At 43.4% G+C, this 25716-nt stretch overlaps 1 protein-coding gene across 1 annotated transcript in view; it reads right to left on the reverse strand.

Annotated features, from left to right (window-relative positions):
* Nucleotides 1-25716, reverse strand: part of Cpxm2 (carboxypeptidase X, M14 family member 2) — a 110265-nt gene that overhangs the window by 35824 nt on the left and 48725 nt on the right. The window contains exon 5 of the mRNA XM_034523459.2: nucleotides 576-660. Coding sequence (XP_034379350.1) covers nucleotides 576-660 — 85 coding nt within the window. The remainder of the gene's footprint in view (nucleotides 1-575; nucleotides 661-25716) is intronic.

Consider the following 25716-nt stretch of genomic DNA (forward strand, 5'->3'; position numbering starts at 1 on the left):
GAAATGGGTCCCATAACTCATGCTTGGCTCATAGGAAGTGGTAATATTAAGAGGTGTGGCTTTGTAGGCAAAAGTGTGTCACTGTGGGAATGGGCTTTGAGGTCTCAGAAGTTTAAGTCACCTCTCTTCTGCTACCTGAGGATCAAGATGTAGAACTCTCAGCTCCTCCAGCATCAAGTCTGCCCCTACACACCACCATGTTTCCCCGCCATGATGATAATGGACCAAACCTAAACTGTAAGCCAGCCCCAAATAAATGTTTTCCCTTATAAGAGTTGTCATGGTCATGGTGTCTCTTCACAGCAATAATACCCTAACTAAGACAGAATGAATATAGAATTCTGTGTCATGCAGATGCAGAATGATGAAGAATGATGCTGAATGATGTAATTCTGCATCAATCTCAGCTGTGGGCCACTTGAGGTTGGGCTTCAGAATATGAAAAGGAGGTCATTATCCATCAGACGTTCCTGGTTGGTTTGAGTTTACACAGAATTGGTAAACCTCCCCAGGGAAGGACAAAGCCCCATGGCCAGGCACCAATGGCATGTGTAAAGAGGGGAGAGGGGACTCACCATGTCGCCAGATCCATTCTTCACAGTAACCCATGTGTGGCTGTCATTGCTCACCATGACTTTATAGGATGTCACCCAGTCACTCCTAGGAAAAAAAAATGAAACATCGCTGGGGTTACATGCTTTAAAATATTTACCCTTTCCACTCAGATGTGTGGGAGTAAGAAAGGGTATGCTTTCTCCAGGACTGGATCAAACCCTGCTTCTCAGGGAGGTCCCGGAGGACAACATAGACTCTTTTGTGTCATTGCTCTTGGTTGCCCATTACAACTTGATGATAAGATACTCTTGATGAAGGTAGCGCACAGTTTAATTGCAAACATAGAGAAACCAGTCTTGAACCTAATGGGAAGGAAGTTATTCTATGCTGGCAAGTTATCATCGTGCCAGAAGGTGCTATGAGTGCCACTGAGGGAAAAAGACAGCAGTGGTCATACCTAGCACGGGACCATGCATGCTAACTTGCCAGGCAAGATGTACACTCCAGCGTAGTAGTGGTGAGACTATTTATGGGGCTAACCACTGCTTTCTGATTGTATCTGAGACCTCCTTTATAGGACAGCACCCCTGCCTGGTACTATAAACTAGGTCACAGGCCCATGGTTGGGGAGGAACCTACTACTGTTGCTACTTTAAGCAGCCATGCCATCAGACAGCTTCCTAGATATTTATGGTTTGGCCCATTAGCTTGTGCTACTCTCAACCATAGTCGGGGAAGTTTCTGTTTTTGGAATAAGTAAAGGTTAATACAGACTCATCCCTGGTCAGAGTGCTGAGAATCAGTCACTCTGGGTGTTCTACCCTCAGTGGATGACATCTGTATCATCCAAGAGCAAGCAAAATGGGATGGAATAGCCAGAGAATGGGGAAGAGTTGAAGTGTCTTCTGGACAGGGCATAGCTGCTGGACTCATGAAGTCACAGCACACAGTCACCAGCACAAGATCAAACCAGTCAAAATTCTAGCAAGGACAGGGGAAAGGCTCACAGGACCCCGCCTCCCCAACACCTTGTAGTCCAAAACGTGCTAGAAGCCAGACTCCATCAAACAATAGTTTCCCACCCCAAACCCCAGTAATGACAGCTCCAAGCATTCCAGGCTGCGCCCAGGAACACAAAATAAGACAGCAGTAAGCAAGGCCCCTTGTGAAGGCCCTGAGCAACAGCTCACATCTGCCTGTAAAATTACCCTCACCCCAAGCAGCAATCTGTTCTATACTTAATCATTTCCAACATGAACCCCCCTTTTGCCTGCTGACTGCGTCTCAAACAGCTAATGTCTACCCAAACCAGCAAGGCAGGCTTAGGAGGCAGAGCTCTGTCCTAGGGAGACTAAAGGAATGAATTTAGGAAACTCTCAGTCAAAGAACATAAACAGGATGGAGGCAGAAAGGAAATTTAGTAAGTTCTCCAGAGAAGACAGGCTGGGCCTATGGTAATCCCAGCTCCTCAAGAGGCTGAAAGCAGAAGAACGAAATGTTTCAGGTCAGCCTGGGCACTTTAGTGAGACTCTGTCCTAAAATAAAAAGTATTCAAAACTCTGGGATTGTATGTGATTTGGTGGTAGAGCACTTACCCAACAAGCACATTCTTGTTGGCAGAAGGCACTACAACATGGTAACCTAGCAGAGGCCTTCTCATTCATCAGGAAACCAAACAACAGCATGATAACCATGCACACATCCCATTCCCCACCCCAGCCCCCCAGCCCCCAGCCCCCCAACCCCCCAGCTCCCCAGCCCCCCAGCCCCCCAGACACACACACACACACCACCTACCACCCCCATCCCCACCTCTCACCCCCATGTTCAGCCTCTTGTAGAGTTTGCCAATTTACTGCCTATATCTTTCTAAAATATATCAGACTCTGTCTGGCTCCACCACCAGAAACCCAGCCAGGACAGAGGCTGCTACACTGTCTTCTGAGATCTAAACTCCCCTCCCCTAGCCTATGCTGGGAAGAGATGCTAACTTTGCTAGAGTCACATGACCAGGCTACCTCCTGCTTACCTGCTTTTTTAAATATCAAGAATTCTTATAGTTATTTTATTATATGTCACTGCTATTTCAACTTACTTGCTGAATAATTAAATTTGAATACAGAGCATTTTAAAGGCTAAAGCCATATGGATTGTAGAACATACTCCCAGACCTTTCAGCCACCCTAATAGAAGTATCCTAGTCTCTGAGGGTGCACAGCTAAACTACACATGATCCTTTCATTCAAGGGTTTTGAAAGTTAACACGGAAGACAGAGAGGTGAACAGAATGTTCAAGAGTGTGACGGAGTACTATAACCAGGGAGTAGAGAGAAGAAGGATGAAACCCCCTGGATCAGCCAAACGGAGGATGCAGGGCAAGTGAGTGAGAGAAAACAGTCTGTACCTGACATAAAATACTGCATATTTTTTTCTTTTATGCCAGGCACATCCATTATGAGAAGCCACCCTCATGGGAGACTGGAGCTGCAAAATCCTGGTTTCCCAATCTCCCTGACAAGCACATGGCTTTTGTGGTTTATTTCCGCTTCCCTCAGAGGGATTATTCCACATCACCAAACAACCTTGACATGCAAGCTTGACTCAAAGCTATGCAGTCCAAGCAAAGAAGAACTGGGGTCAGAGACCTCTAGACCACAGGAGGCGGCCGAGGCTGGGCTGACCTTCCTCACCTCTGGCAGCTCCCTCATTTGTAAGGAAATAACCTGAAAGACACTAGCTTGCTTCCTCGCAGCCTTCCTTTCGATCAGGTTCTCAAAATAAGTTGGACCACGGAGGAGGGAGTCAAAACACATTGTAACATTCTAGTACAGAGTCTTCGCTACAAGTCAGCCGGTTTCTGGTCATGGTAAGATAAACAAAGGTTTTATGTTACCAGTGAGTTTGCAAGTAAGTAAATAAGAGAAAGCTGTAGGGATCTGCAGGATAAAAGCTGAAAGAAAAAAATTAATGAGCCAAGATTGTTTTTAGGGAAATACGTATAATGATAGGAAGGAACATCAAAAGCCTTGTTGAACTTGAAACACAACCCATACCCCCCACCCTTCCCACACCCCCACCCTCTCTACCCCACCCAAGACTCTGGAAGGGAGTGAAAATATTTAAGAGGAGTCTACTTGGCTCCCAGCAGAGGTGCTACAAATTGTCTCTATAGACTAGTCTTTCTTTTAGGACCTTGGCGGATTCTCTTGATGACAGGGAGTCAGTAAGGACAATTCTAAAGTCCCATTAGTTAACCTGAAAATACTCTCCATGAGAAAAAGGTACCAGAATTAGAATGCAACAAATCCAGGCCCAGGAGAATTTGGGAGCTTGGGACTGTCACTTGCTAAGTACCTCCTCAACTTTCAGTAGGGCCATGTCCTAGTAATGAGTTGACTATACCATAAGCTGAAAGTAAGTAAGTGTGTGTGTGTGTGTGTGTGTGTGTGTGTATCTCCACCTAACCTACTGAGCATCAGATCTTAATGACCCAGCACACCGTCGTCTTGCAGTTATATGGGCATGTGTGATTGACAGGCATGGCTCATTCACTGCTACAGCCAGCATGGTGACAGAGTGTCACACCCGTGAAAAGTCAAAACCCAAAGTAAGATTTTCTAGTGGACGAGCCAATTCTAAGGCTGTTTATCTGCACGTGACAGATATCTTCCTAAGCACTTTGCAAATATTAACTCATTTTTCTTTATGACAACCAAATGGCATAGGTGTTATATTCTGAACTATAGATGTACCAGGAGGTCGAGGTTGTAGAACATTAGACTCAAAAAAAAAAAAAAAAAAAAAAAAAAAAAAAAAAAAAAAAAAAAACAAAAAAAAAAACCACCCCAATAGCCTGGTTATAGAATTCCTATTTATAGCCATTTTTATACATGACATATTTTTTTAAAAAACAAAATATGAAATAAAAACACCAAAAGGAAACAGGTTAGTATAAAATAAGCAGCTAGACATGAAGAGTGTGCACAGCTTTTATAAACAAAAAATGCTCTGGAATTAAATAGGTGGATAAATTGAAAGTGCTGGATAGAAACTGCCAAAGAGAGAATTAACAAATAGTCACAAAGTTAAAAAGTTACTAAGAACACAACACTCAAAAACCAAGAGATGGAAAACTAAAGGAGAAGACAGCTATGAAAGAACCATGTCCTGCTCCATGAGAGTTCCACAGAGAGGTCAAACAGACTAAAGAGAGAACAATACTGGGGAGGACATGGAGAGAACCTGGTAAACTCTGTGAATCCACAGCCTTACAAGGAACAATAAACAATAAAAAGAAATTCATCTCCACTCTAAGAAATAAATCATTATGGTCCATGTTTAGTATAGAGTCCATTCATAGATCATTATTGGATTGTAGAGAAGCATGAGGCACCAGGACCATCTCTTCCCTACCTGGCAGCTGGCACCTGCTGGCATAGGTACCCTCAGTTGTCCTAGGCTACAGGCAGTCTGCTACATGTATCAGAAAGAGGGGGGATCTCAAGCCCTAAGATATATATTAGATATGACATTGTGCCCTGAGCCAACAGGATAGAGAGTTTGGGGGAGGAGGGGCAGTGCTGAATACCAGCAAGGTTGTGCCTCCCTGAAGAACTCAGCCAAGGAAGAACTCAGGGGCAGAGAAATGAGATTAGGAATATAAAAATCACTGCTATGAGCCAAATCCCAGCACCAGCCATTTTTGCCTTTAGACCAGGCTGGTGCTTGGCTTTTGTAGGACTGAAAATAAATCTGTGTGGCTCTTGCTACTCTGAGTTCCCGAGAGCACTTTTATTATGAAGTGAGGATCATTGTTTCCCACGCCACCTACACCTAGTCAATCTATAAAGTATCAAAGATTACACCCAAGCAGTCAGGAAGTTAAAAAAAAAAAAGTACAAACCAATGGAAACAAATTGACAGCACATTACTCAAGAATAGTATTTAAACCAGGAGATAAAACTGTGTTCAACGGATTAAGAGAACAATATCAACGGGAAAATCATCATATTTCAAGAGTGAGTATGAAATGCAGGCATTCTTAGACAAAAAAAAAAAAAAAAAAAAAAAAAAAAAAGAGCTTGTCACTATTTCCTTTCAAAAAAATTTAAAAAAAAAAAACACTTGAAAAAAGAATATGAAAGAACACATGGTGAGACAAGAAACAGAATAAAAAGGGTTAGAGATGACTCAGCCATTAGGAATCCATGCTGTTATTACCAGGGACCTGAGTTCAGTTCCCAGCACCCACATCAAGTAGCTCACAACCACTTGTAATTTCAGCTCTGGGGGATCTGATGCCTTCTTCTGGCCTCACAAGACACTGAATTAACACTCTCTCTCTCTCTCTCTCTCTCTCTCTCTCTCACACACACACACACACACACACACACAGAGAGAGAGAGAGAGAGAGAGAGAGAGAGAGAGAGAGAGAGAGAGAGAGAGAGAAATAATCAGACAAACTTAAACATTCTACCCTTGGAAAACAGATATGTTATAGTTTTGTGGCTAAAGACTTAACTGAAAGATTGGAAAATGGGAGCCCAGCAATATTAATGACGCTAACATCAGTACTTACAACGTGTTTTCTGTGCACTAGGATTGGTTTAAGAGAGGTATACACATCTACTAATATGTCATACAGGTAAACATACCTGTACCAACACACAAGCACAGATAGACATAAATACATTTATACTGAGAGACCAGTTTAATTATGTCTATAATATTATGAGGCTAGGCATTATTAAGAAGCAGTTCTCAGCCAAACACGCTTCCATCTTAAACACACAGTCATCGGTCCTCAGTCACATGACAGTGTCCACCTTTCTCCAAACACTAGCAGAGGCTGGCGTATCATCTCAAAATGGGTATCAGAACTTACAGAAACATATAAAATAAGCATGAAACTTAGATCTTAATGAACTTTTCTCAGACTCTCAATCCATTGTGTTCAGTACTACAGATGAGAAATTCAAATATCCAAAGATGTACAAAAATTAAGAGTGGCCTCAGATAAATGCTCTTTAATGAGAGGAGTATGAAAACGCTGAGTGGTCATCTCTATCTTTTGTTGAGAGATCCCTTCCACATGACACATTCGTTGCAAGTATTTAAGGTAGGGTGACACTACACCTTGGACAAGGACAAACATTCTAAAGATGGACCCTTGACAAAAACCATGCCAATCATAGTTGGCTGAGACAGTGAACATTTGTCCTATACTGGAACAAAACATTCTTCTCTGAGGATCTAGATTTGAGAACAAGGCAGCTTCAGTCATGAGTCAGAATCCTTGGGTACTCATGAGAGTTCTAGTTGTCATCATGTAGATGGAGAGGCAGAGGCGCTCTAGGGAGAGAAGATTGAGAGAAAGAGAAGCTCATGGGGGAGACACTCAGGTATTCCAGCAGAAAAGCCAGTGCCCCTCTCTCTCCCAGCCTTTAGGCCCCCTGTGTACCTAGTGTACTTCAAGAAAGGGCTTCTATACCCAGCTAAGGAATTCCTACTGGTAATTTAACCAGAGGCCCAGCAATGACCTGCCGTGGCACTTGCTAAGCCTGAGTGAGGCTGGGGCTCTGGTCCCACCTAGGCAAAGCAGCCAAGCCATTATCAATGGTATTGAGTCTGATCAGAGGTCTGAGGAGGTGGAACAACATAGAGAAAGCCAGAACGGGAACAGGTTCACACAGCTTGTCGCTTCAACTGAAAACTTATTATAAGGGTGGCAATCTCCTATCCAGGCTCATGTCCTTGGAAGCTGGTGAGGTGCAAGCGGTAAGGATGAAGTTGTTAGGTCCCACAGCCCCTGGCCAAGCATTCACAGCATTCTGAGGATCACCAGTGAAGGCAGCAATCCTCCACTGAAGCTTGAGGTAAAGGTGCAAATTAGGAAGTAGAAGTTGCCGCCATTGAAATGGAGATGTCTGGAGTGAATCAAGAGAATCAGAGAATCCTGGGCTCCCACTCCCTTCTGAGTGTTTTTGCTGTGCTTTCTGGAAGGTCTCAGTGCTGTTCTAGAGCAGGCCACAGTGCTCTACCTCAGAGCTGCTCGGAAAGATCAGGAAATATGCACACTTGCCTCAACCCTGGTGCTTAAAGGCATGGGAGACAAAATTGCCCTTATAAATTCTTACATTCACTTTTATCCCATGAAAGAACAAACTGGAATATATATGCGTGGATCCTGGTGTTATAAGAAGCAGAATATTCTTCCAAGTGATCCCTGTAACTTTCTGGTCAGAATTATAAGCCTCTGTGTGCAAGCCTATAATATGGCTGGAACAAACATGGCTCTGCATATGCTCAGATCTTGCAGATCCAGAGTTAATGTGTAAAACAAGGAAGCAGTGTTGTGCGGCCATGCTTGCTTGTGAATATCCAACGTAGGATTTCTACTTGTTTGTTATGACCTATGAAGACCTTTGAGAGCTGTATGAGTTCCCTTCAGCTACTGTAACCATTACCCCAAACACAGAAGCTTAACACAGATTTATCTCAGAGCTCTGCTGAATAGCAGATTAGACTCCTGCTACCTCTGCAGTGAAGTCATATGTCTCCTTGAGTCCTCCAGAGGGGCATTCATCCATCTTTTCCAGCTTCCACCTGCTTTCTGAATCCCTTGGCAGTTGACCCCTTTTCTCCTTATTAAAACTAGCAACACAGTATCTGTTGTGGGGAAGAGCATACCTGGTTGTTGCCGGGTAACTGTGGGGGTGGAGCTTAGACAGAATGCTAACAGTATCTCTCTAACTGTGGCCAGTAAGTAGGTACAACTCCCTCATTCACAGCTGAAGAGGCCTCTTCCACCAAACTCATACAATAAGACGGGTTCAGCTGGATAACTTTGGGTGCCCTCTCCACCCATGGTCCTTAAATTTGTTTCCTCACGAAAATCTCTTTTGTCACATAAGGTAATTGTGATGGTTAGTATTGTCTGTCAACTTGATGGGCTCTCGAATCACCTAGAAAGCAAACCTTTAGGCATGTCTGAGAGGATTTTTCTAGATTGAGTTAACGGAAGTGAGAAAGCTCACCCTAACTCTGAGTAGCTCATTTCATTAGCTGTGGTCCTGGACTGAATAAAAAGAAGCAGCAGGCAGCATTCATCTCTTATCTCCTCACTGTGGATGCTGCCTCACAGTCCTGCATCCATACCTTCCCCGTGTTTGTAAGGTGCACATACTCTACATCCGTATCTTCCCCACCAAGGTGCAGATGCTCTGGAACTTCCGACCATAAGAAACCCTCAGGTTCTTAAGGTGCTTCTACCAGGCATTTCATCACAGCAAAGACAAAAATACAGCAACATATCCCAGACTATGGAGACTATCATGTGGTGTCCTACAGGAGAATATCTGCTGCCACAGGACCTTTACTCCGACTCTGGCTTTTCTTGCCAACACTCCAGAACCTTCTGCCTCCTGGCACAGTCCTGAGTTCTCAATACATCTTGCCAGCCCGGCCACGATAGGATAAAACAATTGTTCCCTAAATCCAGTTATTAAATAGAAAGCTTAAGTCTCAGCTAAGAAACCATAGCCAGGGAAAACTAGGTCACTCCACCCTCCCCACCCTGTTCCATCCCCCAGCCTCTCTCTTAAAGAGAACATTAGAGCTCAAATAAACACTGCAAAAATTCATCCTCACCTGACAAATCAAGACCTGCCTTCATGATCCACTTACTGTGATTACAATTTCCTGGTATTTCTCAAAACAGTTGGCTCCTTCACACAGTCAGAAGCTGGGTTCCTGGAAGAGGCATGATCTATTTTTTTACCCAGAGTCAGCCCAACTGGCAAGAACCAACAGGTCGTAATGTCAGACACTGAAGACTTTTAAAAACTCTTTCAAGTTCAAGCCCAAGGTTCAGTGTGCTCTTCCGCTGACCACAAGAGTGCATTCCCATACTGTGCAGGATGTCAGCTTCCTCTGTGACAGCAAGAGTGTGGGCAGGTACCGCCTGCATTCAACTGGAAAGAGACCCTGCCTATATACACAGCAATGGTGCTCTGCTGAGGGCAGAGGGATGCTTCTGTCCCTTGGGAGACAACTGAGTGTGGAGGCTGGGAAGGGTGCAACACCTGAGGGGTGGGACACCTGGTGAACAGAGGGTGAGGATGCCACTAAACCTGCTAGATGCATAGGAGAGATTTCTACAGCACAGAATGGCCTGTCCCACTCTAAGCAATTTAGATAATGAAGTGGAATTCTCCACTGAATCTGCTCAAAACTATTTTAAGGCTAGGGAAGATGTCAGCACCAATTTATCAGTAAAGAAACTAAGGCACAACATTGTCAGGGGCCATAACATTCTGAATACCAGAGTGGATATTGGATATTACAGGCTTCGTCAAGATGTTCCTGTACTTTTACCTAAAAGAACAGGCAGGAAATGGAAGCAGGCCAGAGTCAATACAGTTTGTAGAATGTGGCTCAACTACTAACAGACATGCGTGGAAAATGGCTGCTGGGAACATAATGCTTTTTTTTTTTCTATAATATTTGAAGACAATTTATTTTCAAAGACGTTAGACATCTATGAACATTAATTTGTTTTGTATGCTTACCAGAAATTGCGTTGTCTCTTTTTCTTTTTTCTTTTTCCTTTGAAATGGGGCTTCATGTAACCAAACTAGCTTAGAACTCAGTATGCAGCTGAGGACGGCAGAATTTTGAATCCTCCTGCCTCCACCTCCGTAGTGCTGGGTTAGAGGCATGCATTGCTGTGCCTAACTCCAAAGCTGTTTTTCCCAGAGTGTGAATGGCAGCTCAGACCTTGCCGATGTTACAATATGGTAGAAGCCACATTTGTTGACACAGAATTAAATATTGGTCTATATCAGGGGGAGGGAGGGAGCCAAGCCCTAGGGCAGTGACCCTCAAATCAAGCCTACTTGAGACCACAGAGGTCACGACACTCTGAATAGCAGAATGGATAATTGACAATACAGGCTTCAGCAAGATGTTCCTGTACATTTACCTAATTTACCTATGAGACCATAGTCTAGTGGAGGGCAGGGACCACATTATTAATTATTCAATCAGTAATTGAAATGCTGTTGTGATGCTGTTTAAAGGAGAAGCTGTGGAGGACTAGAAAATGGGAAATGCCATAAAGGATGCTTTCTGGAAAGCATCCTTTATTTGAGCTGAGATATGATGAACATACAAGAAGTGACTAGGGGGGAAATTGGTTAGAAACTTCATATTTAGGCCAGAAAGAAGACATTAATGCAAGAAATCTGATACATACATATAAGAAATCTAATATAAACATACACACATATATACATACATACAAGAAATCTGATTCATACATACATACATACATACATACATACAGTTAGATTTAGTTGCCAAGTTGACAATCTAGAATCATCTGCAAAAGCCTCAACAATTAGGTTGGGCTGTCATAACAATGAGGAATGAATTTTATTATGTAAATTGAAGTGGAGAGACTTGTCCATTGTGGTTGGTACCATTCCTTAAGCAGGAAATCTTGAACTTTATATGAGAAGAGAGACAGAGATTGAGATTGAAAGAGCACAGCACAGGCATGTAGAGTTAAGTTATTGCTCTTTGCTCTTTACTCAGGATGTGATGTGACTAGCTGCTCTAGGTTCCTGACACCTTGACATCCATGTACCGTATTTAGGACAAAACATGGACATGGCTCTGAAAACTGTATTGAGCAAGTAAAATCGAAAGGTTTGCAAGAACAAATGTCTTCGGGTCCCTCACTATAAAGCTCTAGGAAGGGGCAGGGGAGATTCAGAAGTTCTGGGAGATATTGGGGGGGGGATTTTCTTCTGGGGAAATAAAATGTTCTAAAATTAATTGTAGTGATGAGTGCAGAAGTGCACAAATGTGTGGAGTCCCACAGAACTGCACATTTCAAACGAGCGAGCCATGTGGTAGGGAATTACACCTCAGTAAAGATGCCAGCAGTTCTTAGGGAGAATCCTTTCTCAGCTGCCCATTCAGGGTGCGATCAGTAGAACTACATTTCATTCAATGAGCTCAAAACATCTTCCACACACCATTTTCAGAAGGCACGCAACACCAAAACAAGGAAAAAACAGACGCGTAGTCTAACACAGAGCATAACTCGAGGAGAAGAAAGAGTTCTAAGAGGAAAGGGGAAGATCAAGAGCCATGCCTGACGAGAGAGACTTGGGGCAACTGACATGGGGACTAAAGCAGCTCAAAGGCCATCGTGGGCCAGGTGGCCCCAGGATAAAAATGAAAGAGTAAAGTGTTTGTATATATTCTGTGTCTGTGTGTGCCCATGCAAGCACACATGCACCACACACATACACCTGATGTATATACACACAGGTCAGAGGAGATCTGTGGGTCTGTCAAAAGGCTTTGGCATGAATGAGGCCATGACAGCATGCTCCTGTAACTCCAGCACTAGGTGGGGTGTGGAAAGACAGGTAGATCCAGTGGGGCTTGCTAGCCAACCACTCTAGCCTAAATTGTGAGCTCTGGGTTCACTGAGAGATCTTGTTTCAAAAAAATAAAGTAAGGTAGAGGACCATAGGTAAAGACACCCAAAGTCAACATCTGGTCTCTACATAGATACACACAAACACACACACACACACACACACACACACACACACACGTGTGGATACAAGAAGCAAACAAACAAAAATTTAGAAAGAAATGGAAAGGAAGGAAGGACAGATGGACAGACAGACGGATGGACGGAAAGAAGGAAGGGAACAAGAAATATCTGCTAAGCAGTTTGCAGTAGTTGCCCAGGCGACAGGGAAATGGAACCAGAGGACCTGAAATGGGGACTATTTTTAAAGATCAGAGATTTTTCTTGGCTGTTTGAACAATGAAATGATACATTAATTAAAAATAACCCCCTACATACCTCTCTTTGCCATTTCTATCTCATCTCTGGCATTTTCAATTTTTTTTTTTACTCATTCCAAGGCCATTTTCTCTAGGCATATGTAAGAAGAACCAAAGCCAGTTTGTCTCTTGCTTATAAATTCAGCACAGGACTGAAGAGCAGAATTTCTTTTCCCTCCTCCTTTAAGAGTCCACATTTCTTTGTTGTAATGCTCTGGAGAGAGGGCCGATGGAACTTTCTTAGTAGTTACTGGAAAGCACGTGGTTTTCCCTTCTGTAGCCTGAGCTCTGAAGGCATCGCCAGCTGAGGAGTGGCTGGCAACACTGATGTTATGTTTTTTATAGAGAGACTTGAAAAAACTAGTGATCCACAGGCTATTTGGAAAAAAAGAGACAAAAACAATAACCTTCTGTGTGACTTAGCAAAGGTTTTAACTTTCAAAAAATGCGTAGGGAAAAAGCATGGACTCACCCATTCTTCAGCCTGGCTCAAAGCATGGCATATAAAAGTCCCCCTAGAAAGCAACTACTTGGTCAAAGTTGGAAGCTTCCTGCTAAGCATGCAAGGAAGTTCATTTTGAGGGAGTGAAACCCATACTCTGACAGCTGTCTGTCCTCAAGCCATGCTCACAACTGAGAAGGAACACATACAAAAGCTGAGGACTTATAGTTCTTAGTGGGAGCCTACAAAGATCAGGGGCCCCTGAGGCTAAAAGAAATGGGCTCAAACTGGGGGTTCACTTATGCTAATCACAACATCTCTAGCAGACACTGTCTGTAATGAGATTTACAAATTCTAACCTCTGGGGTACTGTAAGGTACAGCATTAACAGCACTTGCTAGGGTAGTAGCTCGGTATATACTAGCTATTTCCCCCAGACTGTTCTGTAATAAACACAGGACTGGGACAGAGGACCTGGGTTCAGTTCCCAGTACACACCTGGTAGTTCACAACTGCCTGTAACTCTTACAGGTATCTGACACTGTCTTCTTGCCTACAGGCTCCTGTATGCATAACTACAGATTAGTTATGGTGTGCATAAACTAACTATAGGGACACATATCTACACACACACATAAATATCAATCAATGTTTTTTTAAAAAAATGGCATTTTCTAGGTCCAAATGGCACATAGGCATTCAACTAGCTGCCATTTTATAGTCTAAGCAGGGAGACCCAGGCCAATGGAGTCTTGCCATTTCCTATTTTAAAGTCTCCTTTGCTAACAAATGAAAATGATCACAAATATTTGAAAACTTCTAGAGATGGATGGAGATTTGGGGGATAAAACTAGACTGTGTGTAGAATTCAGCAGGATAGTATTTGTTTAACATCTACAGGGACCTAGGTTCAATTCTCGGACCATTACACACATGCACTTGCGCAAGCACACACGCGCACATACACACAGAAAGATAGACAGAGACAGAAACACAGAGAGAGACAGAGAGACAGACAGAGACTTAGACATAGATACAAATCATACCTTGGCAATTCAGAATAGATTACATAATATGGAGAATCCACTGGCCAGATTCTCTGAAGGTTTCTCACTAGAGGCTCTAGACATACTATGTGTGTTTATAAGAGGAAAGAGGTGGGCATGTGTGTGTGTGTGTGTGTGTGTGTGTGTGTACCTGCGTGCACATGCTCATCAGAGGAGGGAGTAGACATGCTGTGTGTGTGTGAGTCAGAGGAAAGAGGAGAGTGGACAAAAAGAATCCCTAATAAGGTCAAAGTCATCTTGATTCATACACAGCAGCTTATAGGCACATCAATGTCAGCCACGTTGTTTTGGCAGTTAGATCCCTGCTAACTCAGCAAAATACTGACCACAAAAAAAAAAAAAAAAAAAAAAAAAATGTAGTAACTTACATGTGAATCTGACAGGACACACAGGATTCATTTGCTGAACGTGACAAAACTTTGGTGAAGGAAACTAAATACTTTTAGTGGAAAAACAGCGTGTGGTCCAGTAAAAAAAGGTTCGTCACAAGATGTCAACCCTCAGCAAATTAATACACAGGTTTAATACAATGCCTGTGGAAATCATAGTAAGATATAAGCAAGATTATCATATAAACAAGATTTTGTAGATTCAAACAAGATTATTATAAGATTAATATACAAAGGCAAAGGAGCTAAATAAGCTACAATTTTGAAATCAAATAAAGTGGGACAAATTGATCTACTCAAACATTATATAACTGCAGAAATTAGTATTATTGTTCTTGGGTTTAACCCCCCAGAATTAAAGAACAGACATGAAATAAGAAAGGAAAGGAGACATTCAGAGACTGTGTAGTACGGGAAGAGGGACAGATACAGATTTGAGAAGCAGAACAGAGGCCCAGGCATTCATCCGCCCAGCTATGGAGAACTAATAATTAACAAAGGATCAGAAGATTTAGCAGTGAGAGAACAGTGTTCTCAGCACGGACCTCTCTATGTGTAACACACACCTTAAAAGACTGGGAATATTAACCATGAACCAGTCAAAAGTTTCACACAGCCAAAACTAACCCAAACAAAGTGTTATGAAGAGAAATAATTTTGGAAATGGAAATATTTTAAACCCCAATCAAAGAGCTACTAGGCAAGCTCTCAGGCACACATTTGATGCCCACCACAGTGGAGCCCCACAGCGTCAGTCTCTTTTGCCCATCTCCCCAGGATAGATCCTCCCCAAATCCTATCACAAATGAATCAAGATAGTCAAGTTCAAATTTATCATTCCCGTCTGGAAACCTAATCTCTGAAGCTTTCTGAACACTCTATGACACTATAAATGGGAAATTCCACACCTGAACTTACACCGTGGGTCACAGTCTGTGGCATACAGGCACACTAGAAATGTTGAATAAAATCACCATCAGCCTCTGTAATATAAAAGTCATAAGAAACAAACTGGTTTCATGTTTAGCCTTGAGTTCTGCACCCAAGATATTTCATGGTACATGAACATGTGAATGTTTAAAAAAAAGAAAAGTAATTTTAGTCCCAAGCATCCCTGTCACAGGCCTGTGAGAAGTCCCTAGTCCTCAGAAGTAACCAGTCCTAGGCATCCCCCACCTCTATACCCAAGTAAGGGAAGCATGGCTAAATCCACTTCAGTTGGAAAAAAAAAAAAAAAAAAAAAAAAAGGAAGCCTTTGGAGCCAGTTCCCTATTGGAATCACAAGGAAGCTGGCTGCAGCTTGTCCATCCCCTCCCTACTGAGCCACATTCCAGCTGTCTAATGTCCCAAGTCCTGCCCAACACCAAATTAGAACTTTGGGCAGAGCTGCTGATGCCGAGAGGTCTAGACCTGCCTTCCACAGCTGCTACAAACAAAATACAAACCAGAAAGTTCTGTCTTGTTTACAGTAGACATGCTCAGTAGCTAGGAAGAGTCCACACTTTTAATTCTCCCCCTTCCCTCTTACCTCCCTCTCTGCTAGAAGGGTAACCACCAGGCCAAATGGTTCCACCACACCCTCAGTACAGCCAAATGTTAGACACTGTGTGGAATTGCAACCCATTGATTTATTGGAATTTTCACTTTAGACTGGTTACCACAACTTTTCGAGAATGCAGCACAAATGCCATAAACTGCCAAGTATTATCCATTTCCCATTACCTTGTTAACTTGCCCATGAGGAGACAACAGAGAAACACTGCTTTGGGGCCAGGAGGCAATAATACATTTTGGTAGAGGGTGAAGCAGCAAGACCCACAGAGAGCTAAAAGCACAAGAAGAAAATAGACAGGCACCCCCCAAGTCTGGAATCCCTACTTGAAGGATCAGAGGAAAAGAAACCAAAGAAATGGCCCCTGTGGATACTGGAGAATGGAGATGTAGTCTGGTGCCGCCCTAGTGCTGTAATCTGGTGCCTGGGCTGCTCCACCCACAGCTGGAGACTCCATCATGGCACGGCATGCTGCAGACAGCAAACCACCAGAGCTTGGGCTGGTCACTGAAGAACCTCTGCTGGCCTGAGGACCTCTGAATGGTAGCACCTTTGGTTTTCTGTTGATGCTGCAAAACCACTGGCTTAAATAACAGGGGTGTTTCTGCCCTGGAGGCCAGAAGTCTTAAAGTCAAGATGTCAGTGGGGCTGAGTTCCTTTGGTTGTTTCAGAGAAAAGGCCTCCATGTCCTTGCTAACCCACTTCCATGCTTGCTCATAGGTCCATCCTACATATCTGACAGTAGGGACTTCTTTGACTGGGAGCTACATCTCTGATTTTGGCTTCTTCTTCCCTGTTGGGCAGACACAGACTCTAGCAATTATCATGGGCCCAGTTATAGAGTCCAGGGTAGTACCCCATGTTAAATAGAGCTGGCTGACAACCTCATTCCCACCTGACACTTTGTCCTGGAAACTTGCTTAGTCACAGGTTCCATGCACAGGGGATGGATCAGAGGAGGAGGGTTATTCCCTGTGGACCAATTTCCCTTCCTCTGTAAAACTTGAATCTTACAACCTAGTTAATAGAATGCCAACTATACATAACCTTAAGTGTTTCTTTCACCCTATTATGTCTTCCTTCTGATTTAAAAACAGATAAAATAATGGCCCCTATTGGGCAAGGTCCCTGGCCCAGCCTCTAAAACCCTCAGTGAAGTATATGGCACAGTCTGTCTACCCTGTAACAAGCCTCATGACACAAGAGCAAATGAGGGGTAATGAGGGACACTAGTGCAGAGACAAGAGGTGGAGGAACCAGGAAAGCATTCCCCTACAAGACAGGCAGGTTAGGCCAGTTCCTCTGGCTTTCTATAGCTCTGTCTCCTCGTCATGCAATGGGTCACTGGGCACCACATAAGGGGGTGCAGGCAAAGCACTCACAGTCCCTGTTTAGGTGATCATACGCTGTTATTTAAATAAATTCCTACGAAATGTATCCCACCCCAAAACAGACAGGACTAGAGGTCAGACTCGGCTTCTTTGCTACCTGTTGCATCATCTGTAGGTACTGTGTGTAGGTGCTGGGATACTGGAGAGTATAGCTCTGGGTGGATGGGGAAGGGACCCAAAGGTAGGGCAGGTGAGAAGAAGCCACTGTGTCAAGAGCAGCACCAACTTGTGAGGTCTCTGCTACATGTTGGGAGTGTGATTGTTTCCCCACTACATTGCATGGAACACACAGCCAGCTGAGCACTATGCATGGGCTAAGAGAATGATGGGTGGAGCTGCCATGGTTCGAGGACCCTCTACAAGAGGGACAGAGTCCTAAGAAAGCAACAGCAGCAGCAGCGGGCTGCTTACTGTATGTCCAGGATAACCTCACAGGCTCCTTCAATCCTCACGCCAGCCTACGGTGTATACTAGTATCATACTTGAGTGGAGACATGGAGGCACAGAAAGTCTCAGAAATGTGTCCACGGACACACAGCCAGGAATTCCAGTCTCACTCTGGAATCTGGGATAGGTCTGTGTCCGCAAGTTTTTGCTTGTCTGTGATGAGAGAAAATGAGCGTAAAGAGCAGAGACTCGTTTCGGCTCACGGTTCCAGAGGGCTCAGCGTATATGCCTCCTTGTTTCTATTGTTTCTAAGCCTGTGATAGTGCAATGCATCCCGCCTGAGAGGGTGTGGTGGAGCAGAGATACTCACGTCCCTGAAGAGGCAGGAACAAAGTACAGCAGCTAGAAGCACATATCCAGTGACTCCCTCATACCTTCCTATTGTCTCCCAAGTCAAAAATCCATTGATGAATTAATCCATGGATGAGGTCAAAGCCCTCATAAACCAATCACTTCGAAAGGCCCCCACCTCCGAACACTGCTGTATTGGAAAACAAACTTGCAATCCCCGAGACTTCGGTTGTCATTTCTAATCCAAGCCAGGACACTGGCAAAGAACCAGAGCTTCTTTCCAAGTGGGTGCAATCTGTCTCCACCCTGTGGCTTAGCCCCCTGTGCTAGACATACTCTGGCCCTGCTTAACCTCTGAAGAAGGGAAAAAAGAGAGAGGCCAGTTGCAGAGACCTACCCAAGACCCAACACTAGAGATTTCAGAGCAAATGAGCCTGCTGTGCCCCAGGAGTAAGATCAGTTCAGCACAAACACATGAGTGGGTAGACAGTCAAGTAAGCACACATAGACAAGGTTGGTTCAAAAGTTGGCAAAAGAAAACAAAGAGGTCTTACTCTCCCAGCAGAAAGGGCATTAAGTGCGCAGGCCCTAAGGAGGCAGCATGCTTGATCTATCTATGGAGCAAAAACAAACAAACAAACAAACAAACAAAAGGAAATTTCTAGTCTAGGAGTAGAGCAAGCAACGTGAAGTAAACACATTATGTATGCACAGAGGGAACTAATCCAAAAGGCCTTGTGGGACAGAACATCAGCTCACCAGATGTGATCACTAATACTGATCATCAATTTAACAGAATCCAGACAAGCCTCTGTAATCCCTATGAGGGATTTTTTAGATTAGGTTAACTGAGGTGGGAAGAGCCATGCATTGTTCCGTGGACTGGGATCTTAGACTGTATAAACAAGATGGCACAAGCTTCTGCTTCTACCTCTCTCCACCACAATGAACTGTGAACTTGAGCCAAAATAGATCCTTCCTTTCTTAAGTGGCTTTTGATTTTGTCACAGCAAAAAAACAAGTGTCTAATGCAACAAAGAAGGGCGCCTGCTGCAAAGAGGACTTTCCCACCAAGAAACAAAAAAATGGGAAAAGGCAAGGTGTACTGGCTGGTCTTGTGTGTCAACTTGATACAAGCTGGAGTTATCACAGAAAAAGGAGCCTCCCTTGAGGAAACACCTCCATGAGATCCAGCTGTAAGGCATTTTCTCAATTAGTGATCAAGAGTGGGAGGGCCCATTGTGGGTGGTGCCATCCCTGGGTTAGTAGTCTTGGGTTCTATAAGAAAGCAAGCTGAGCAGGGGGAGCAAGCCAGAGGAAGCAAGCCAGTAAGTAACATCCCTCCATGGCCTCTGCATCAGTTCCTGCTTCCTGACCTGCTTGAGTTCCAGTCCTGACTTCCTTTGGTGATGAACAGCAACATGGAAATGTAAACTGAATAAATCCTTTCTTCCCCAACTTGCTTCTTGGTCATGATGTTTGTACAGGAATAAAAACCCTGACTAAGACATAAGGGTATCATCAATCTCCCTGAGGGTGTTCCAATAAGTGGTGACTCTGGCACAAAGACCTTGAAAAGGACACGGTGAAGCTTCCATCCTGGAAGCCAGCTCTACAGTTGTTCTACTTCAGACATATCACCATCTGAGAGCTCATTCCTCAGTCGCTGACACACAGACATCCAAGGAGGATGCGTGGGAGGCATCTGTGAAATCTCTGTTTGGTTTTAAACAGCTACCTCTGCATACATAAAGCAGACAAAGCACAAGGTGAGGAAAAGACTGCCTCACCTTGAACTTGAACTTGACAGTGTTTTCATCAAAACCCTTCAAGATCATGCCAAACTCTCCTGCTCAGAAACTGACAGTTCTCCAAGAAGTTAGAAAGGAGTGTGGAAATTCTCTCCCCAGAACCCCACAAGTGCCTGACATCTCATCTCCCCATTAGGCAAGAAGGACAAGACATGGCATGATACGTTCTGAAAACATACCGCCTTCCCTCCCTCCCAAAGAGACAAGATGATTGATGAAACCTCCCACAGTTCTTCCCTTCTGGGGCCTCTAGGCTCCCTTCCCCCTCCTTGAGTGCAGGGCTCTGGTGTCTCCTCCCTCTGAACCCTGGCAAACTGTTCTATGTGTCCCACACATACGGAGTAGGGATGAGGTAACAGTGGTAAAGGATGGGTCGGTCCCCAGAGTGCAGAAAGCCAGGTACTACTGGAGGAAGGAGGAGACAGCAGTAGCTGAACACTGCACTGTGGAAATGAGAGGCTGAACAGATGTTGGGGTTTTGGTTCTCTTCTGCCCCAATGGAACCAGCCTTTATTCCAGTCACTCTTTAACTGCTAAGTTCCTACCACCTTCAATTTTCCTTCTGCTCTGACTCTACTGACCTTTACTTGTCCCCTCAACTCTCCCTGTCCATCTCACCCTGAACACTTTTTGCCTGCAGGGAACATGGAAGTGGCCAGCTTTGCAGCCTCAAGATCCTCAGACTTATTCCTCACTCTGTCTTTCCTTCTGCTCACTCCCTAAGCCACCAGTCCTCAGACATGCCTCCACCACTTCCTAAGCCTGACATCCCCCAGGGTTCCCTTGAACCTGACCTCTGACTTGAACCCATGTACCACTAGCACTAGACCTTGATTTTCAACCCTTCCCTCCTAGCACAGTGTGTGTGCACTAGCAGCACCCCAGTGTCCTTGAACTTCTGCAGTGCAACTACCACCAACTCGCACATTCCCTGCAAACAAACCACCAAGATAGCCCAAGGAATAATGAGAAGTCTGAGTTCTTAACACCCACTGAGCCCTTTCTGAGACTTAGTAGAAAGACTCCCTAGGTTTTGTCCCAACATTGGCCTTGCAATTTTTAAGTTTCTGTTCATAAATGTGCCACACTCGCTCTACACAGAGAATCCTTCTCCAAAGTTGTAAAGCCAGTTGCTCCCTCACCTGGATCCTCTTAGGAGACCTTTCCAGGATGATCTCTCCACCTCTGGTTGCAGCCTCACAGCAACCCAGAACCCTTTGTGCACTGGTGTAGCTGTCTGTTGCAAATCCTACTCACTTCAAGGCCAAAGTGTGACCATAAAGTAATAAATTGTCTGTTTGATCCTACCTTCCTTTCGACTTGGGTACCTCATCCTTCTCAAATAAATCAGTGCCCTGAGTCTCTGCTAAGACATCCCATTCCAAATGCCATGTTAACTTTTTGGTGCTGTGCCAAACCCTGTCAAATCTTTGTATTCTTGGGCACAAAGCCTAGCTTACAACTGGAGTTCTCTATTGTTCTTACTAACTACTCTGACTTCTTGCTCCAAATTCAGCCAACTGGTCAACCTTCCTTAGTTTTCTTCATCCCTTCCCCACCATATTTTACAAACACAAACCTGGTGCTCAAGTTACTGCCTTACTTTAAAAAACAGATGGTTTTCCTCATTAAACAGTTAAAGTGCAAAACATTTGGTTTTTAAAAATTGTCTGCATTTCTTTTGAGTCCTTAGAAGCACTGGCTCACCTCAGCAGAGTAATTAACTTTTCAATCATCATGCCGTTTATAATTGCAACACTCACATGTCTAATATACTTTCTGTCATTAGGGAAATGAAAGATTGGTTTCTATTGGGGCACTAACATTTCACTAAATGGCAACGCAGTGAGGAATGATAATTTATATTGCTGAAAAATATAAATTACTCAAAATCATTACAACAATTATATTTTATAACTCCATATAGCCCAAATTAGTTGAAAGAGTTATTAAAACTGAAATTGCAGGCTTTGTCATCAGCTTAAATGTAAATTACTAGGGGGGATATGACAGCCATGCCGCAGGACCTCAGGGCATCATCCTCAACCCTGCCACAGGTCCAATGGGAACTCCACCCACTCCAGGTATGGCCTCTGCCTTCTCTTGAAGCCCCCATAGCATACTGGATTCTCCTATTAGCCTGCCCCCTAAAGGCAGGACCAAGTCTTGCTCACATTTAAATCTTAATACAGAACACTCAATAAGTGCCATATGAATTAATTAAAAAATACACAGGGAATGCCAGAAACAAAATGATATTAAAGATGTTCATTTTAAAATGCCAACTATGCCAATCCTATAAAAGAAAAGTAGTTTTAAAAGTCTTTTCCTACTATTTAAACAACTTTTATGTCTATTAGCATGCAAAGTATTGGGTTTCATCATAGCATTTTTCCAAACAATTTTTGTCGTTGTTGTTGTTGATGATGATAGTGTTTCTCTTTTCACCCCTGCTATAATATTCTGAAATATACATTTGTAAAGTGCTTTCTCCCCTTACATAGCAAGAGGCTGAGTTTTTTTGTTTGGTTGGTTGGATGGTTGTCTGATTTTGTTTTGTTTTCTTGTTTTTGAGACAGGGTATCATGTAGCCCAGGATAGCTCAACATACTATGTAGGCTCCAGAATCTCTTGTTTCTACTATCGGAGTACTCAGATAACAGGTGAGCACCAGCATACCCAGTTTTTCCTGCACTGCTGGGGATCTAACACAGGGCTTCCATCATGCTAAGTCAGCACTCTACCAAGTGAGCTACATCCCTGAGTGCAAAAAGCTGTTTAAAACACCGAGGTCTACTTGGCAAACTCCTTTCTGAAGCTGTCTGGAGCTGGAAACTCCTTTCTTCTCTGCCTAAACTATTACCCATCCAAGTGCAGCCCTCTTTTACACCTGATTGGAAAAGGTGGACTCCAGCTCCAGCTCTGCTTGTTTGATCTGAATCCCATGTCTGCCTAGATCTGCAGAATAGCAGTTAACACATAGGGAAGTGGGTAGACTATAACCTGAACAGGGCATATCAAGTAACCAGGATGCCTAATACAGAGACACTTGAGAATGGAGGACCAGGCAGGCAATGTTCCTCCTCCTAGAACCACACAGAGTGGTCTTGCCTGCTTATCACTTCCAAGTGCTTCCAATAAATATTGTATTTGGGAGAAGGATCCATGGCTAAAAATAAAACTAGAAATATACTGTTCTAGAGAAACCCAGAGAATGGAAGGGTGAAAATTCCTTTCTATTAAGCGTTTTCTGTGTGCTGTGTAAGTTTTAAATATCCTAGTATAATTGCTTACAAACACACACACACACACACACACACACACACACACACACACACACACACACACATCTGTATAAGATTGAGAGTAGCCAATTCATTTTAAAGGACAAAAAACTGAGGTCCAAACAAGGGAGTCTGCATAACTAGCAAGAGCTAGAGGCATGCCATGATTTTAGGGTGGGAACCACTCATCTCCAGCAGTCTGTCACAACCCAGCCTTCTCTCTCCTGCCTTCCTCTCCATTTATTCATTCTACAGTAATCTTTCTCTTGGTCATTTGTAGTCCCCAGATCAATTATCTCATTACTGGTCAGGGTGAATGAACCTTTGTTGATTTAATCATATTCATTTTTAGGGAGTGATTTATTGAGCATCAAACAGGTTCTGCACGGGTTCCCCAAATACCAGGGCCTGGCCACTGTCAGCAATGTTCTCAGTAACTGCTAAAGAGAAAAACAGAGACCTAAAATGTGTCTGTTCCTGTTGCGGCCCGAGCTGCTCCATGCTTGTGGGCCAGAAATGTTGAGAACTGCTCTGTCAATGTTGGAACCCGCAGTGCCAAAAGCCTTGGGGACTAACTTGTTAGCCCGCAATTATCCCAAGCAGCTCCAGTCTGTGGGTCAGGGTTCAGCAAGAGAGAGAGTGTGAGGATGGACTCGAGGAATGGAGACCAGACAGAGTGTGATTCAATCCCATTTATTCTTCAGTCTCTCTTCCTAGTCCAAGTCCCAAGTCTTGAGTTCCTAGTCCCTAGTTCCTACTCCCTAGTGCCTCCAAGTTCCAAGTTACTTCTTCCAAGTGCTAAGTGCCTAATGTCTAATGCCTAATTCTCTGTTCTTCCTCCAAGTGCCAAGTGCCTAATAACTAATAATTCTTCTTCCGAGTTCTCTAGTCCAAGTGTCTTCTTCCAAGTGTCTAATTCCTACTCCCCGTTGTACTCAACTCTTCTGTCTGCCTCTCGCCTTTTATATGTCTTGCTTCTAAGCCATGCCTCTAAGTCACACCTTTAAGTCTTGGCTCTAAATCACAGCTTTAAGTCTCACACACCCAAGGGAAGATCCTGGGTATCTAAAACAAGATGTTATCAGAGTGTGCTCAGCTGTTGTAGGCTGATGTAATCAAGTCTCTTGTCAGGGTATATGGCTCAAGATGGCTGCAAGGATGATAGCCACCTTCTGTTGGCTCTCCACATGTTCCAGAAACAATGTGGGGTCAGAGTGAGAAAAGAGAGAGAGGGGTGGGTACTATCATCTTCACTGTAAGTATTTACAATGTCAAATACAGACATGTTTGTTTGTTTGTTTGTTTTAACATTTGCAACAGATCCAATTGCCTTCCTGTATTGTTCATGCTCTGATGAAGGAAAAGCTCCCATACTGAAGCATGCCAACCTTCCACTTCCTGATGGCCCTTGGTGGAGACGGAACTATTCCAGCAGGTCCAGTACACTGACACCCGTCCAATTTCTTGATTTCGTTCTCCCTGAGCAATAATTTGACTTAAAATAAATTTAGGCATTAAGAAAAATCAGACTATTTGGAGTAATTCTATCTCTCACCTCCCCCTTAAATGCCCCTGAGAGATGTTGTTCCAGCTGTGATTTCTTGCTTATCCCCCTTGTGTTTGTAGTGAAGAAGAAATGGGAGCACTGTACTTACCTCAATCTATTTTTCTAATCCTATAATAACCCACCAACTTCATCTCTAATGACAGTGGCCAGACAGGTTAATAGCCAGACATTATCATCAATCCCCTGCTCTCATTTCTTATTGATTACTTCACACCAGTCTTTTCTTTCCAACTTCCCATTCTCCCTTGAACAGCCCAGCTTCCAAGCCTTCCTCCCTAAAAGCCTTTCAGAATCCGAGTAGTAAAAATAACTGTCATGTGATAATAAGCCATTAAGGAGGGAAAAACCGCATAGTTCAGAGCAAACATTGGCATACATGAATATACGCATAATTGCCACTGAAAAGCTGAGTAAATAAAGTGTAATTCTCAAAATAGCAAAAAATAATCAAATGTTGTCAAACTGCAGGAAATGTCCCAGCTCTGAAAATTATTTACTTGGGGGATATAATTTGAATAAAGGAGGAAAAATGCACAAAATTCTTCTCTCAATATGAAAAAGATAGCAAGAAATTGGGACATGATGGAGGCATGGCTGAGTAAGTCACAGGCCATTAAAAATAATCATTATGAAATCTGAGTCATAGCATGAAAATGTAATATACTATATCAAAATAACATAACTGCGTATGATATGCAGCATATAAAAATCTGTTGGTATAAAGACAGTGGGATCATGGGTAATGTTTTAAGATGTTACTATTAGATGTTACAATGTTATCTTTTTACTAAAAAAAAAAATACAAAAGGAAGCAGGAGATGAGTCACCTCCAGACAATTATTGCCACACAAAAATATAGTCATTATTGATTTAATGTTGCTCATTTATTAGGGAGTCATTTGTTAGGCATCAAACAGGTGCCTGTATTGGACAAGTCCCGCAAATGATAGGGCATGACCTCTATCAGCAAGGATCTCAGTAACAAAGACAGAGACCAATAATAGAGAACCTGAAATGTATCTGTACCAGAAACAATGCAGGGCCAGGAA

The sequence above is a fragment of the Arvicanthis niloticus genome, chromosome 1 (assembly GCF_011762505.2).
Source record: "Arvicanthis niloticus isolate mArvNil1 chromosome 1, mArvNil1.pat.X, whole genome shotgun sequence".
Classification (NCBI taxonomy): domain Eukaryota; kingdom Metazoa; phylum Chordata; class Mammalia; order Rodentia; family Muridae; genus Arvicanthis; species Arvicanthis niloticus.